At 37.7% G+C, this 18009-nt stretch overlaps 1 protein-coding gene across 1 annotated transcript in view; it reads left to right on the forward strand.

Annotated features, from left to right (window-relative positions):
* Nucleotides 1–18009, forward strand: part of SCFD2 (sec1 family domain containing 2) — a gene marked incomplete at its 5' end in the record, with an annotated part of 210800 nt that overhangs the window by 50821 nt on the left and 141970 nt on the right. The window contains one exon of the mRNA XM_032999174.2: nt 4437–4612. Coding sequence (XP_032855065.2) covers nt 4437–4612 — 176 coding nt within the window. The remainder of the gene's footprint in view (nt 1–4436; nt 4613–18009) is intronic.

An 18009-nucleotide genomic window follows, 5' to 3' on the forward strand; every position in this document is an offset into this window, starting at 1 on the left:
TGAATTTTAAAAATTTCTACCAGTAAATCTGTCTTGAAAAATAATTATTTTATTGAAGCAATGCCTGCATTACACTATGTAGACTGCAGCATTAATTTAAAATGGAAAGAAGTCATACTGTGGAATCGTGTCTTGATGTCTACAAATGTGGTTTGTCCAGTTAATTTTTTGTTTAACTGTTGAGGTGAAAGTTCCACTCGGGAACTTTCCTGTTCCACTCAGGCTACTCTCACTACTCAAAACCAGATTTTTGACAGACCTTTTAATATCAATTACTGGTAATTTCTGCCCCAGTATCTTTAACTTGAGTGATCTGCTTTACTAGTAGTAGAATTATTTCTTCCTTTAAGTCTAACTGTACATATCATCATTTGGGCATGTAGTATTAACTGTGCATTTTCTATATGGTATAGTGCTTCACATGTTGTTATTCGGTGCTGCTATTTTCACATTTAACAAAAAATTTTTTTTTTTTTTTTTTTAATACAAGGTACAGCTTCTGTAATTTAGAAGTTGGCAAAAGTGATCTGTAGTTCTTCTGGGATCTGCCCTGAATTCTTGAAAGTTGGAGGTGGAATTCAACATCTGTATGTCCCAATATGTTTGTAAATTAATTATCGTAGAAGTGAAGGATTGAAGGGGGCCATTTGTGTTGAATTAAGTCTTGTGAGCATGTATGCAACTGCTCATTAGATGCTCATCAAAACCTGCCTTAGAACAAGTTAAATTTATTTGCCTCCACCGTTGTCTCCACTGCTGAATGACTGATTGATATAGCAATATGTTTCTTAATGTCCTGTGTAAATATATTCATGCATTACTTATGTCCATTGCGTATTACTTGCCATCTACTTTTGGAAGTTTCTTAGCTATCTTACAATTCTTCTAATCCTAGTCTTTCCCTCCTTAAATATGATTATGGCATAGTTAATGCTATACTAATTCCATGTGCATTATAATTAATTCATTAATCAGTTACATATCAGTTCGACATGATATTCTTTGATAAATGTACTTTGCATTTTATCCCACTTTTCTTTGTGATGTAAGGCATTTTTTTTCTTGAACATTTGTCCTGAAACTTCTTATACTCCTGACATCAGACTAATAAGGTAGCTAATTTTCACCATTTCTTAGGCATAAATATTAGTTTTCTTTTTTTTCCTAGCCTGGCCTAGTCCCTGTTATCTCTGACTTTTTATCCTCCATTTATCAGATTACTAAAATACAGAGCTGTTTCATCACACTGACTTTCAGTGTTTCCTGCATGGAATTGGCTCTTCAGTAGTGAAACTGGTACCTAGTCCATCATGTTTCTGTTACTTCTGTAGTTTCATCCCCTACACTGTTTTTTCATTCTGTTGCCCCAAGATTCTTGCATTAGTGCGCAACTACTTTGATTGTCCCTAACTAACAACTCGGAGTTTCTTAGCTGCACTAATTCCTGCACTACCTGCATTATCAGTTTATCAGCATTAACGTTCTCTTTCCCTGCTCCCCAGCCTGCTGTATTGTATTAACTTTTGAAGTTTCACTGTGAGACTTCCCAGTCACCACCTACTCTTTTCATCCTCTCTGCTGTAGTTGGGAAGAGGAATGAAGCTTTGAAACATTTTGTTTTAAATGTTGCTTTCAGTAGATGTTGTTTTTATCAAGTCTTGTATAGTGATTTAGTATTGTTGACACAGTTTGTTATAAATGTACCTGTTTCACACGTGTTACACTTGTTAACTATTAATGGCAAAGGTTACCTCCCAGACAATACGGAACTCCTTGTGTTTCTGCAAGGAAGGTTATTAGTACTTTTAAATTCCTAAAGGGTGGTGGAGGTCATACTTCTTCTTCCCTTATCCAGGAATTAAAAAATTAACAAGTGCTTTGTCAGCATAAGGTAGTCCTTGCAAGTCAAACTTTGGTGCCCACACAGACATCTGGCCATGCATAGGTGATGCTATAGTCCTTTCTGCCAGCACTTGCCATCTTCTGCTTGTGAATCTCTGGATTTGCTTTAGAAGAACAAAATGGCAGTTGAAACATGATTATGTGGTGGGCATCTGTCTCCTCATAACTTCGTAGGACCTGTCTGCCACACTGCAACACAAAAGGACTTGAAATGGCAGAGGGACTTTAAAAAAAATAAAAGGCTGGTAGGGTTGGAATTAGATTAAATTTAGTCTGTTGTGCTGAAATCTCCCTCTGTGAGGAAGCAGCAGGGAAGGTGCTGAGGATTTTGGACTCAGAAGAAATCATTTAATTGCCAATTGCCACCAATCACTTCCCCAAATTCCTTTCCTCATCTACTGGAGTAGTTGTATTTATCAGCCAGCTGTCCAGGGAGATTGTGTAGAAATTAGCTGGAACTCTTGAACCCCGGATCTGAGTAGTTCCATGGATATTGTAACTATCACAGATGAGATGCTGAACTCTAATCCCAATGTAAGTTTTGTTAATGGCTTGCTAAGGCCAGGATTTCATTTATATTTACATATGTGTTGGACTTTCTTTTGGTGCTACTCTGAGGGTGGGAAAGAATTTGTATTTATCGCAAATGGTGCTGAATGGATCTCAGACTGATCCAGTGCTGCATCTGGATTCACTTTCACAAGGGACAATATGGAACAAAGCTCTTGAAAAATTATTTTTAAAAAAAATTGAAATCGGAAGTCTTGAAAGCCCTCCCGTTTTACTGTTCCATGTGAGAGAAGGGCTGGCAACTTTAAGTTTTCTCAGTTGAAGCAAGTTATCAGATTTTGAGTATGCTACAAGAGATCAGGACTGCTATAGGTAATAATGCAGTCATTATCAAAGGTATGCTGCAAGGCATCATGGACTGACATTTTCAAATCACTGTGTAAATCTGCCTGACACAGCTTTAAAAGAAATAAAACAAGACAGAAAGCTCCACTGTTTAGTCTAAAAACACACATGGCTGTGGTTGCTGTTTTAGCCTATGTGGGCTAACTGTGGAAGCCTTTTGTCAGCTCTCTGGCCTACTGAGTGGTGTCAGCTTGATTTGTGTGTTAATTGGCTGACTTTTTGGTTTGATGCTTTCCATTAAAATTCACATAAAGAGCCTGTGTGCTTTTGCTTTATTTAGCAGCTTTCCCTAACTTAAATGCTCTTCCAAAGACTGCCCTTGGTATCACTGAAACTAAGAGAAAGTGCTTTCAACGTTTATTCACTGTTGGAAAAAATTTATTCACCATTTATATGATACTGAAATGATGAAGGCAGATGAAGAGCCTTGTAAAGTGATGATATAACCAAACACAGAGAAGAAACACAGTGTCAGTCTTCTTACAAGATCTTTCCATTATGGAAAAATACTGAATAAAATAATGATCACTGGTGTAAGCCATGAACCGCCTAGCATCAGCTCAGCCTAGTGCCTTCCTGGCACCAAAACTTGTCCTGTTTAGGTTAAAGGATCCTCCTCACTCCATCTCACATGTCCCTGCTCTTTAGGTCTGGTTTGCTTGAGGAAGATGAGTCGTTACTGGCAGAGGCTGCCAAGAACCAGGAACCAGCCCTGGACTGGATCTCAGTCCAGACTTGCAATTAGGATGGTGTTTTGACACCATTTGTCCTTGTGTGTTGCTGGCATGTGTGATCGCCTGTGATGATTTTTTTGGGGCATATGAGGTACTATGGACTTTCCTCTTTGGAACAAACCACTCCTAAAATTTAAATCGATTAAGCGGTTTAGCTGTCATGTTAATGTTGGGTGGGATAACTGCTAATTCTGTAGTGTTTGTGTGGCCTGAATGACTCTCTTCATGCTCTTCTATTAAGGAGAGATCTACAGGCCTGGGCACTGGGATACAGATATGGGCACTGGGCTGTTTATTTTCAAATAACGGGTGAAATCATACTACGCTTACCACGTCTCAAACTGAACAGTCATGCCTTGGAAGTGTCCCTTCCAAGAATAGCTCTAGAAAACAGTTCTTTGAATCATTGACATTATCTCCATATTTTGAGTCAACCCTAATCAAAAATGCACCCTCAGGAAGCAGCCGGAGGGCATGGGTTGTGTGTAAGGTAAAAGGCTCAGAAATTCCCCTTGGAATTTTTGATAAAAACAGAAAGATCAACCATTATTTAGAAGTACTCATCAAGGATTATTTACCTAGCTTAAATGAATGTTCTTCTATGTCTGAAAACTACAAAAAAAAAGGTATTACCCCTTATGTCAGCATCTGTTGTGTATTGTTAAATAACTGCCATACCACATACCTTAAGCCCCAGTTCATGGATGAAGTAAGCCTTTGGCCTGACCTGGGAGCTTGAAGCTCCCAGTGATTGCAGTGAAGCTGGGATCAGGCCCATAGCAGAGAAAGCCTCCAAAATGATCTAGAACCCATTCACTATAATTTTAAAAATCTAGGTTTGTATTTGCCACCACTGAATGCTGTATCCTGTTTTCCTTTCCACAGGCAGAGTCACCCCAGAACAGCTCAGCTCATACATTCAGCTTTTCAGAAATAATCTCAAAGCTTTGGAGAACCATTGTGGTCTTCTACAACTTTTGCTGGCCACAGTCCAGACTCTGAAACACCCCCAGACTTCCAAATGGGACAACTTCCTTGCCTTTGAGAGATTACTTCTGCAGGTACATATTACGTGAATTTATTTAACTCAAGTAAATTTTTTTTTTTTTTCCCATTGAATTCCATAGCTTGTATTTTTTTGTGAAGAAATGTGTTGGATGTCTTGCTAAAAAGCTGTTCCTTATGGCCAAAGTGGTAAAAGGAATGGGAACCTATATAGTTAATCTTTTATAGTTTTGTCTAAGAATAATTTTATAAACAAAAGGGTAGACATTAAAGTGAAGCGCACAAGTAATCTGAATTGGGTGATGGTTTTACATCTATATGCAATTTCAAGATGATACAACCTTTAGCATTGGATAAGATTATTACTATTATTATCACTACCAGTCTGAAGATGCTTCTTGAGGTAATGTACTGAATCAAATGCAGAGAGGACTTTGTTACTATGTGAGTGTAAAACTTGTATAATTTACTGAGCAGATGAAAGCATAGTAGGAAATTCCATGCACCAAGAGAGTGAGGTTCTTTTGCTCACAGCTGTCATCTACCCTCAGCTTTTCCCAGCAGCACATTTTTTTACAGTATCCTGTCGGTGACCACAGTATTATTTACATACCATTTTGTATCACTTTTGGATTTCTCTCAGGAAATTAAGTTAGTGGTATCCTGAACTCTATCCTACTAACCTTTGGAGATGTACCAAAGGAGGGTTTTTTCTAAGCACCTAGTAGTGTTAATTTCTGCTGAAATTCAGGGGAAGCTCAAAATTTTCCTCCCTCTGCTGTCTCTTTTGCCATTGTGTTGTTTTTAGAGGAACCATCTTCTGAAATCCTAGCAAGAGGTAAGTCTTCATGAGCTAACTTATAGTGAAGTTAGAGTCAGCCTTAAATGAGTGAAATGTACAGTGTGGACCTCAACTAAAACCAGAAACTTCTGTAAAAATTAGCTGTCTCTGACTAGATGTTGAAAACAAACCAACAACTTGACCCTTCCTATGACCTCTGGCAGCAGGATATAGTCCTTGATCCTTTGAGAAGACTCAGATCATACTTCCTAGCTTTGTAGTCAAAGATTTTTTGCAACATTTGAGGGGCAAGAAATGCAAAACTTAAATAGCAGCAAGTTCTTTTCTACATGAATTTTAAAAAAAATATTATCTCTTCATAAGTCCGACATATTTTTGAATAACATAGGCAGCCTTCTTTCTCTAGTTAAGAAACAAACTCGTCAGGTAAAAGAACTGATTGCAGCCATTCTTTGGTTTGTCCAGACGGTAGAGCATGGGACTGACAGCCCACAGTCTCCTTCTCTCTCCTGCAGAGACTCATGTCACATAACTCTTCTCAGAAGCTGGCTGAGTTTCATCTTAAAACCAGTTCAGCTTTAGAATCAAAATAAAGCTGCAAGCTCAGCATTGTTTTCACAACAACAAACAGCTGCCTGCATAAAAAACATGCTGTAAGTCATCAGGGAGTGGAAAAACAGAGGTAAGAAACCACCAAACGGTATCTTTCATAAAAAAGAAATGTATAACAAGCACTCTCGTAATCGTAGGTGGCTTTGGATTATACCCACTGCCTTCCACCCATCATATTAAGGTAAAATGTGTTAGCCAAAGCAAACTTTCTAGGCTAACATTTGTAACTGTTCCTTAAGCACATATTCATTTTCAGTAGTTCAGACAACAACTAGTTTGAATTACACAATCTGTACAGCATGTATCCTTTTACTGCCTCTATTTTGAAGACAAAGTCTGACATGCATTATCTGCTTCTGAGCACACGGCCTGTCTCTGATCTGTTGACAGGGTTTTGTATCAAAATACTGAGACCCAGAAGACATGAGAGATATTTTTATTTTCAAAAATCCACTAGGACATTACACTGTGAATGGTTGGTACATAGCACTCTGCACTAAATTTGATGCCATGGCAGTTTATTTCAGCAGTACTACTGAGAAATTCTTTAGCATAATTGTTATGTTTCATATTTGTAAAAATAATAAATCTTTAAAAATCCTCAGTAAAAAGTAATTGTTTCAACATGAAAGTAGTATTGTTACTATCCTATATTGGAGCCATATAGGATACAACTGTTTGTAAAAGATCAACTGGGAGTAATATTATTGGACTTGGACAATGTAGGAATTCTAGATTTTTCGCTGATGGATGCATGCCAGACTCCAGCTGATGCCGAAGGAGATAACCCAGTATAAACATCTGGTATTAGAATTCTCATATTTCCCCAAAAAATAAATGCATTGTTTTGGAGTTTCTCTCATTCCTGGATCTATCTGATGGGTCTCATGATTCTCTGCTTAGTCTACTTCGTGCTTTTCAGAAAAACTACGTTGTTGATATGAAACCTTTAGTCTCACTCTTACATTGAATAACTTCTTTCATTTTTCTTCTTCTCTTTACTCCTTGATTCACTCAAGTGAATGTGACACTGTGAGAGAAAAAGTATTTTTGTTGTTTTTAACATATACTACTCATATATTCACTGAGCAGGGATTTCTGCCTCCAAATCTAGTTTAGAAGTACCCAGCAGCAGTAGACAGTGTGAATGAGAGCATAATGTGCCCCAAGGGGAAGCGCAGTTGCTCTGTGGAGGGTCCTGCTCTGAAATTCTCCAGGTTGGATGCAACCTCTTAGAATTGGCTACATCCTTCTGGCATAATCCTGCTCTCAAAATTTAAGAGTAAAGTACTTCTCATACTTAGTAGTAGTCTATTTTATGAATAGCCCCATTTATTTAGATCCAAAGGTTGGGGTTTTTTTCAGCGCAAGCAAATTTATCAGATGAAATTTCTAAAATAGCATATGGAATGCTTGAAATGCATTTCCCCCCAAAGAAAACAGACATTCTCCAATCAATTTAAAATTCTGCTGCTGTACTTTGGAGTGAGACAGAAGAGGAGGGGGAGGATTTAAGTTGATTCCAAGTTTCTATAGGTTGCCACGAGCAAAAACATTGTTGTGTTAAGAAATTTACTCTTAGTACTGTCATTTCTGTGTGGCAGCAAATTCTGACAACAGTAGTATCAGTTGGCACTGCATGGAGGATAAAGGTTGGTTACATCTTGTCCTCAGCTAATTGCCTGCTGCACATTTTTAAATACAAACCTTTTCGCTGAACTGTATGGATTTAGAATTCCAGGTCTTGTGTGTACTGTGTTTGGATGCCGTGGTAGAAAGTTGCCAGCGTAGATGCCTTTCTGTAACATACAATGGCTAGCAATAACTCCAACTAAAGGAAAAATCTCTTCCATAATATTACTGGTATTTCTTGCTTTCTTCTTTACAGATAACTCATACGTTATCAGGCAGTTTTTTGCACCAGGACTGTTGAAAGCAAACAGTTATTTTGACCTCCCCCCAAAAGGAGAGGGGTGTGTTTATGCTTCAGGATGGGGATATTCTCTTTTTGAGTTGTCTAGGCTAAACTTTACTGCAACTGTACCAGCACTGTTGTCTTAAAACAACTGTCTTGCCCAAAATAAAGAAATCTGAAAGATTACTAAAATAATTGTTATTATAGTGTTGGGAAAGGAATTGTTGTTCTTAAGGGTTTCTTGTGGCACAAAGTTTTTGCACCTGCTGACCAGGGAAATCAGACAGCTTCAGCATTGACCTGGAAGTCATGATGCTACCACTGGATCTCAGTAGTGGCAAAGTTTTGTTTTGTAATGCTGAGTAATATCACATAATTTGAAGAGTAATTTGAATTAAAGGTCATACTAAAAATAAAAAGCAAACAAACCCACAAAAACAAAACAAACCCCAAAATCGCCAACACATTCACAGTTTCACTCTATAGATGAAAAACTAGAGTATAAACTGGGGACTGTATTGTTCTGGGTGGTTATAGTTAGCTTTATGATGTATATCCAGCTAAAAATCTTTTCAGTTTTCACCTATTTGAATTGTCTGGCTTCTTAGACTTAAGCTCCCTTAAACTGGGACTGAGTCCCATCTGAGCTTTGACTCCTTTCATGTCCTGCACTGTCTGTGAGGCAAGTGCCTTGCTGAATAGGCCAGTGCTCCCACACATAGCATCTCCCAGCTACAACATCAGAAATGCCATCAGTGAGTTTGGAAGTGGCATGTTTCTAGCAGATACCGAGGACAGCTATTCCACTGACGTGACAGTGTGTGCCACCACCTCACATACATTGTCCTATTTCTCTTGGATTTGAGCTCATGATCAGCCTACCTAGCTCAAGTGTGTTATATCTATACTTCTAGTCTCTTCTGACAACATACAGGTGGGCACTGTGCATCACCCTGACTGCTTAGAAAGACAAATACAGTGCTGTAATGTCAATTAGCAATCAAAAATAGATCTTACCATCTATCTATATTTCAAAGTTGTCATTATGTGTGAATTCAATATCGAATATGTGACGTACCTATCAAAGTCATTACCTTCTAAAGTGAACTTACTTGTTTTCAGAGGATGACTTGGTCGTTTTTTAAATTTTACAGGTTCTTTTCCATTCTTCTTTTTTCAAAGCTTTGCTATCATAGGAAAGAGAACACTGTAATATTTGAGCAAAAGTATGTGAAGTTTTTAGTGTCTCTGTGCAATAATATAAGTAGGTCAAATACTCTGCTGGTGGAAACTATGTACACATACTTACATGGAGAGCTCCTGACAGTATAGTATTTTTGTGTTTAAATTTCCAAATACTAATTAGTTGTATTTTATTTCTATTTTCTCATTTTTCTGCTGTAAAATTTGTCAGATGACAGATTTTTTTTTTTTCAGTCCTTGGTGTCTTGAGAAACAGAAAATATAGACATGTTTTTAAGAGAAACAGAAACTTCATGCCAGATAGTCATTCCGATGTTTTTATTTTTCTGTTGGCCGAAAATGGTTATGAGGTTAATAAAATTACATCGTTCTTTCTCCTATGAATATTAGAGTGCAAACTCACAAAAAAATAAGTAGAAAAACTGCAGTACACCTGAGTATTTTACATTGTAGTTAAAGTTTCAGTAGCAAGATCTAATAGCTAGGGTGTTACTAACTATTCCATCCTGTGCTGTGATTCTCTACCATTTTTACAAATGCAGGGTATGCATGACTCATGACTTAATCAAGGATGACATTATTTATTTGTACTTTTGGCCATTGCAGAATAGGGTAGGCGTTGTTCACATATGCATGCCTGCACAGGACCCCATGCCAATAAATTTGGAAACTGTAAGACACCAGCTTGTAGGCTTTCCCTGCCTAGAACTCACTAGTTTTCAGACCTTTCAACTTTTCTACAGGGTGCAGTAGTTACTAGGTGACATTTATTGACTTTAAACTGGTATAAACCAAAACCTTAAGCACAGGCTTTTGGGCTGCCGAAGCAAGAGGTTTGATACAAAGGAGTGAGGAAATAGAAAAGCTTTTGGAGTAATTCCTCTTGCTCTACAAGAATAATTCATAGTTCAGCTGTAGAGAGACCTTTATTTCTCCATAGAATAGATTAAGATCAGTGGCATTCCTTATTTTTATTTATATTGCTTTAGTCTACATGTAATTTATAATTATGTAGCCCATCTCAGTGCAATAAATTGTCTTTTTGGTGTTCTACAATGTTGATCAATAAATCTTTTTAGAAGAGATATTGCAACAATATTTGGAAAGAAGACCTGTGATGTTAGCTACCTGGAATTAGAAATGCTATATTTAAAAAAAAAAAAAAACCAACCCTGAAATTAGGTCAGTCACTTTTCAACATAAAGTTTTATATGTGGAATGAATTGTTTTGGTGGGAGTCTTGCATGATAGCATGTTGATTACAAAGATCATCCTCTGGAATTTGGTACCTTTGGATGAAATTGCAGTTTGGGCACTGATATGCATTCTGTCTTACATAGCTAGAGAATCAAATGTAATTTGTTGATACTTCTGAAGAGAAAATTGTCCTGCAGCAATCACTTGCTTAAGCTTCCAATTTTTTTACAGTAAGTTCTTACTTAACCATCTGTTTGTTAGACTTGCTGCATTTAAACTCGGAGTAATTTCCAGAACATGCAAATTCATTTGGATTCTGACTTTATACATGTGATATTTTTAACTTTGCAAGTATTTATTCTACATAAAATTTATGTTAATTTTCATGGCCTTGCTTAAAAACTGGTTTATACAAGCCCTGAAATAGTGTTGCTTCTTGTCATCTGCTTCTCATGGTCTCAGTTCATTTCTGTTGCTTGCTCAATACCTCTTGTGTTCATGATACCTTGTTTTTAACAAGGATTCAGTTGTGTTTATGTGTTTTCTATAAATTTCTATAAAACAGAGCCCTAAACTGCTGGGGGCACTTCAGTGCTACAGCCATACAGGTAAAACAGTAGACTAAATTTGTGGAAGTGATGAGGTGTTTTGTGTGTGTTTGGTTTTGTGCACCAGCCGTGATACTCCACAGAGGAGGAGCTTGTTGGTTACAATTCGTATTCTGTGTTCTCAGGGAGCTCAGTTATGAGACATTTTCCAGGTTTGACATACCAAAATTAAGACATTCCAACTAGTTTTGCTTAGAAATAAAGATGTGTTTGTGTGTATATATAAAAATTATTCTACTCTATATATGTGTATGTATAATTCTTCCAGTTAAACTAATTTTCTGTGAGTAGAATGCTCTTGTCAGACTACATTGAAAGCAAAATAAAATACAGGTAAGGATTGCTTTAACATCAAATAAGTCCTTTGAGAGTGAGCAGAAGCTGTCTCTACTGACAATTTATTAATCTGTTGAAAGAAAACTGTTTTAAGTTTTTCTAACTCTGGCTGATAAGGGGTTAAAATATCTTAAGTGTGGTTACCATATCACATGGGAGTTAAGGGTATCTTTCTGTATGCTTGTCAAAGAAACTTGTTTCCATTTGGTCTGAAAAATGCCATGTATTGCCATTGTGTCTCTCATTTAAAAAGCAAAGACCTCCCTCATTTTCTGAAGGAGCTAATATTTTGTATCCAGATAAGGGTCACACAGAGCCTCTAAAATGAGCACTTAATAAAGAAATGGCTTTCTTAAGTGAACAAATGTCCACATCAATAAAACTTAAAAAGCCTTGTGGGAAGAAGAGGCTAAGCATATTAAGTCAATGGGAACTGTTAAATTAATGTTCTATGTGCAAAACCAAAATACTTGCTGTAAAAATAAAAGAATCCTAATGTATAAATTATTCTAATGGGAGCCATCTTGGTGGTGGGGGAAGCAAAAAAACACTACCACCCCCTCTACACATGCGCACATTATTGTGTTAGAAATGTAAACAGTTAATAGCTTTTTTCGTTTTCTTTTGAGATGCATGTTGAGATTATACGGCAGTTGATACCTGGTTAGCCCATGTTACAGAAGGGCAGCACGATTCTCAGTTTTGTACGAACACTTGTCACCAGTGAGCCCCTCACCAGCCCCAGGAAATCCCTGTCGGAGCTACAGCTCTGCCTGTCACTTGCCATTCTTTTTCCTCTGTGACTTTTCTCCTTAAAATGTAGTATTAGCTGATTACTTGCTGTAAAAGATAACATTAACTGGGCCGAAAGGCAGATTCCCTCACTCCCTGTCAGTATACATGGAGGAGCTGTGGAGAGGCACAATATTGAATACATCAACATTTACGCAGATAACTGTGCTCCAAGAGGCAAAGCTTCTGGTATGTGTACTCCCAGCAAGTCCTTGCTTTGCACTATGTGTTGCTCCACTCATAGAGAGTTGCATACCACCTGATTTTCATTAGTGGCAGGATCTGCTTTCCAGTCTCTGCTTCTTAAGGAGATTGTTGCCACCCTCACTAAAAAAAAATTATCTTTTGTCTTTCTGTTATGACTTGCACAGTCTGAATCATATGTGAAACGTTTTTTTAAAAAAATACACTCTTCCAAAAAAATGAGAAATGTCTCCAATGGATTGGTCGAGTCTCTTGGCTTAATGATCTGCAGAAAAATGGCGTGTACTATTTCTGGTCTAACAAAGTGGAGGATTCAAGCACTCTTGACAGCAGCATCTTGTAATATGTTTTGGGAGGCAGGGACCTATAAGCAGTGTCTTTTCAGGTGTGGCTTCTGTGGTCATAGGTAGGCAGTGCAAGAGAGCAGATTCCCATAGTCAATCTTTTTGCCTATTAACAACAGAAATCCCATTAGCAATGCCCATTCATCAGCCTTCTGATGGACAAGTTAATTGGCAAGATTTTGCTGAGTACTGAATTAAGTGTGTGGTTGTAGTGTTTAGTCTCTGCTAATAAGCTAATTAATTTGGTGTTAATTGTGTGTTACTGGACAGGCAAAGTGGTATATGAATGGAGATGGGGAGGTAAGCAGCTCTGTCTGTGCTCTAGCATTATATTTTCTATTCATTTTGTTCACTATGATACCCATGCTTTTTGATAAAAAGACTTGTTTGTTGTATTTTCTAGATGCTTTCAATCAATAAGGTTCACTCAGCTTGTCATAGTCTAGCTTAGAAAATAAAGTTGGGTTTTTTTTAAGATTATACATAGAGTTTCTTAGCTAATAATCCTAACTAATTTTGCCCCTGCTAAAGGTTCAGAGCAGGACTGCGTTTACCTTTGGGTTTTGTCTGCTTTCACTAATTATAGTCTTTAAGGAAATGAGCATTGCTTTATTTTTACAGTCCAGGTGTTGTCCCTAGATAAAATTCCAGATACTGTTATAATAATAATGAAATCAAAACAACAGAACACAGCCTCTTGTAGTGAGAGCTTTACTCATAGGAACTACTTATCGTTGTATTTGTTAGCTCAAAGGCAGTAAATCACCTCTCAAATCTCTTATCTGCAAACCAGTTTGATAGTGCCAACACTGTATCTCTATTTTTGAGTGTAATTATATTAGTCTATCAGCTTAGTTTTCCTCAGTTTTTGGAGAATATACTTGATTATTTCCTACAGACTGGCAAGGAAAAAGTGGAGAAACAGCACAACTGAAAATTAATGAAAACTTTACTGTGGGCAGTATCCAAAATTAACAGTGGGGCTGCCACATCACATTCCCCCTGTCTCCCCACCTTAATGAGTTCCGTACTTCCCTTTCCACTGGCCCACACACTTCCTTGGATCACAGACATTTCTGGGCATAGTGTACATGCACGGACATACAGGTGCACACTGAACTGCTTTTCCCACAGTCTGGGTTGTCTGGGCATTAGTCAGCCCTAGGCTGAAAAGCAGATTGGCACAGTACCAATCCCTAGCTGTAAACCTAGCCTCTCCTAAGGGATTTTTGTCCCAGCAAAAAAACCCCACCTTCACTGAGTCTTGACATGCTCGTGCAAGCATGTCTTTATGGCCGCTGCCTTCAAATCGTAGCTCTTACCTGTGTCTGCATCATCTGGTCTTGGTCATGAAGGTCTTTGAAGGCACAACTGTACTCAAGACTCTGAGGCTGATGTTTTTCCCAAAACCATTATTTTCAGTAGGAAAATAAGTATATTCTTAATTTGATTTTGCTTACTTGATGGAAAACAAGGTGGTGTTCATTTTCTGAGTTGTCAGGCCAGCCAAGATCAGGGTGGTCTAGGATTTAACTACTTTTCTTGACTTAAGATTTTATCTTTTACCTGGTAAAATTGAACCAGCAGTGAGTTAGAGAACTTGCAAAACTCTGCACTGTTGTTGGCCATGTTTCCAATTAAAACCCCCACCCTCAAAGGAGGCGACACAGATAGTACTCCACAACCAGCTGATTGTGGCTCAGTCCAGCTATGGAGCCATGACAGATTTTTGTTCATTATAAATTATGATATCATTGTTTGCAGATGCATAGACTTGCTTGATACCATTTGCTCACCTCCAGTAAAGAAGGCAGGCTCAGCTCTCCTTGTCTAGGTTAGAAAAGCAGGTCTTGTTTGAAAGACGTACTAGTGTAACAAGACTGCTTCCTTCTCCTTTGGTGCCCACCTCCCTCAAAAAAGTGAAAGGAAATACTCACTTCTTACCTAGAAATAACCTGCATTTACCTAGTCTGAGGCTTCTGTACCATTGTTTTCTCTCTGTTTACTCTTTCATGTATTCTGTAAGAATGCTTTGTTAATTAAAAATGTAGTAGGCACAGGAGAAATTTCTCTCTGGATGTCCCCCCCTGCACCACCCCATCCCAAGGTGTTTGCCTTTGTGTGCCTTTAAAACAAATAGCATATGGCTCTGTGAGTTTTCCTGTAATTCAAAATAGTAATGTTGCCTGTAGAAATTAAGGGCACCGGCACACGTAAAACTTGTACAGTATTTTATAATGAAATACGACAGACAGTTTGTGCAGCTGTGTCTAATAAGGCATGAATACAGTTAACTGCTATTTACTTCCTCACACTCTGTTTGTTTGAAGTACAGAAATGCTGTACATTCACATTAGGCAATTTAGTATAGAAATCTAACTTGGACTATTGATGGGAAGTATTTCATAATTTTGTAGCAGGTTAAAACATATGGTTGTAGTTACAATAAATATATGGCTTAGTCCATAAACCACTGCCATTCAGCACAACTGTCAAGTTGATGTAGGTTTATCCTTCAGGAGAGTAAAATGTAGGTAATGGATAAGTAATAAATGATAGTCTGGGTCTCTGCCTGGGGAAGGGAAAAGTTTAAAATTCTTTTTAACGAGGGCATTTGTAAGAGAAGAGAAAAAGATAATGTGCCAGAGATGAGAAACTCTCCAAATACAAACTAATTCTATCCATCAGTGTCTCTTCTAGTATTTCTTCCCTACCCATCCCCAAGTTAGGGAAAGTGAAATAGCTGCTAATCCATAGGCAGCAAAGGATTCAGACATACTCCATTGTTTAATCTGATTTACCCTTGCATAGTAGTGCTGCCTCTCCTGAATGGAGCAGAAGGGTTCTTCTCCGATAAAAGTAAGGAACACTTTCTTTAAAGTTTTTAAAATGTCTCTGGCTTTCTCTGAATTTCTTAACCCACTACTCTTCTGCAACACAGGAACAATGATAACACAGTTAAATTTGGGAAGATGTAAGCACTGTATTAAATAAGGTTATCAAATGCTGTAGCTATTAAATGTATCTGCTCAGAATATCGTTTTTCAGTCGTCAGTGGGATCAGAGTGTAGTTAAAATAAATGTTCCCCAAGAGAGACTGGCGTGGGCCCTCAACTGCCTTTTTATTAACAGATAATTTTAAAATGGCTGTGGTGTCCCTGGTGACCAGGCTCTCACTGACGTGATTTATTCTGGTTCTGTTTGGTTTTGAAAGTACATTTTTAAGAAAGCATTCATTTTTATATCTGTTTTAACAGATACAGTTATGAGAAAATTCTGAAAGTCTCTACTTGCAGAATAAAAAAAAAAAATAAATAAAAAGCTAAAATTCTTGGTAACATGTACCACTTCCTAAAGTTCATTATCTGTAATGGACAGTAGCCTTAGCTGGGCATAAGTCTTCTGATTGTAACAATATGATACATAGGAATACATTTCAAAATATATGTTCTTGTACCAAAAGCCAATTGAAAAGCGCTCTCAACCTTCTCACTTGTCTTAACTGAATTATCCTGCCTCCCCTCTGTGTAGGTTTTTCCCCAGACTGTAGATGGATTTTCTTTCCAGGTTACTTCATTTCTGGACTCAGTACTCAAGAAGTCAATACACAACACTCAAGCATCCTGTATTCCACAGTAGTTCTGTAGAGTTTCAGAACAACTCAGGGCACATAATAGCTGAGAAGTCTATTAGCAGGACGCAGAACTTCAATGTTTTGCTTTGGGTTCTGACTTTACCCAGTTTTTGCAGCTACATGGAATGAAACTTTTTCTCTACGAATTCAACCTGTGTAAGGCTATCAGTCTGAACTCCAAATGTCAGCATCTGCAAATGGTTTGGTTGCCTCTGTGAAATTAATTGTTTCCTAGTCTATCACTGTGTGCATTTGTGTTTTATCCATAGCATGGGTAAGATCTCTATTAGAAGTGATCGCTACTGGAAAACGAATTATTTCTTCAGTATCTGATGGGTGGACTTAGAGAAGTAAAGATAATCATGGAGTAGTTTGCCCTTTCTCATCCTGTTTCCCTTCTGAAAGTCAAAAGAGGATACACAGTTCTAAAACATCAGTAAAACACTCTTGCTTGGCACTAGTTACCTTCTCCTTTTCTTGCATGTGCTGTTCATAGGAGTTTTATTTTCATAAAATATGTAGAGGCAGAGGATATCTTTAAAACTTGTAACTCTTAAATGTTTTCAGTAAGTAGTGGCATGGTAACTGAATTTCTTATGTAAAATTACAAAAGCTAGACGCTGTTGCACAGAGGGAGCAACATATTTCATGCAGATGGGCTCTCAAACAATGATGGAAACAGCAACTCATGGATGACCAGGTGACCTGTTTTTCTGTCTTGAAGAACTAAAAATAATTTACATATTTTTGTTTTTGAAACATTTGCATGTCATCTTGGTGTGATTACTGGCACATGTTCTATTGATTCAAGTTTATTGTCGCATTATTCTCTCACATTCAAGGGCCACATGTGCTCCACATCTGGTGAACATTCAAAGGCCTTTTGAAAAACATCACCACATTTTTGTTCTTAGAAATGCTTATGACAAACATCACGCTCTTGCATCTGCTTCTGCTATTGGTTGCAAACAGGATGCACTAGGCTGTGCCTACTGTCCAGTTACAAAACCACCAAAAATATCAGAATACATTTCCTGTTAACCAAAGTGATTAACTGCTTGACTGTTGGTCCTTGTTCCTTGCACCAGAATAACCATGCATCCTTGTTCTGGTGAAATCACAGCAGACGGTACTGGATGTATATCTCTTTGTAGCCACTTTTATTAGATTAGGTGATGTGGGGAAAAGGAACAGCAGGAAGAAAACCATAGCATTTTTAGGAATGAATAGGAGCCCTCTTTTTTATAGTTACTTTTGATAAACTATAATCTTGCTTTTGAGGAGAGCCTGCCTTAAAAACTGCTAGCATAGTATTCAGTGTCAAAACTTATCATTAAACTACTTCTAAAAGCATTCTGGAAAAAGTTGGTTGTTTTCTTACAGATCTGTCAGTACCGTTCTGATTTGGTACATTGCTCAATGCATTTTATGGTGTGGCTGCATGACTATTTACCGCACTTCATGACAGTGACGTTGCATTTATCGTGAACCTCTCATGGTGTGAAGTATACTCATTCTGAACACCATCTGTTTAGAATATATGGTTCCCTGTACCAAATCAGTTGCATGCAAAGGAGATCGCAGTGTGCTTTTCACACATTATTTATTATGTAGGGCAAAGTTAAAAATCATGATTAGCATCTTCTTACATTTCACCCTTAGGTGCATATAATATAAAATCTCATTTGGAGATACCTAAAGCCAAACTCAAACCTGAAACATGTTTAGTTGGGCTTAGAATGAAGGAGAAAATATTCTCCTGACTCAATAATGAACTTCGTTTCTCTTTTGGGACTTGACTTCTGA

The sequence above is a fragment of the Tyto alba genome, unplaced genomic scaffold (genome assembly GCF_018691265.1).
Source record: "Tyto alba isolate M040663 unplaced genomic scaffold, T.alba_DEE_v4.0 Super-Scaffold_6, whole genome shotgun sequence".
Lineage (NCBI taxonomy): Eukaryota > Metazoa > Chordata > Aves > Strigiformes > Tytonidae > Tyto > Tyto alba.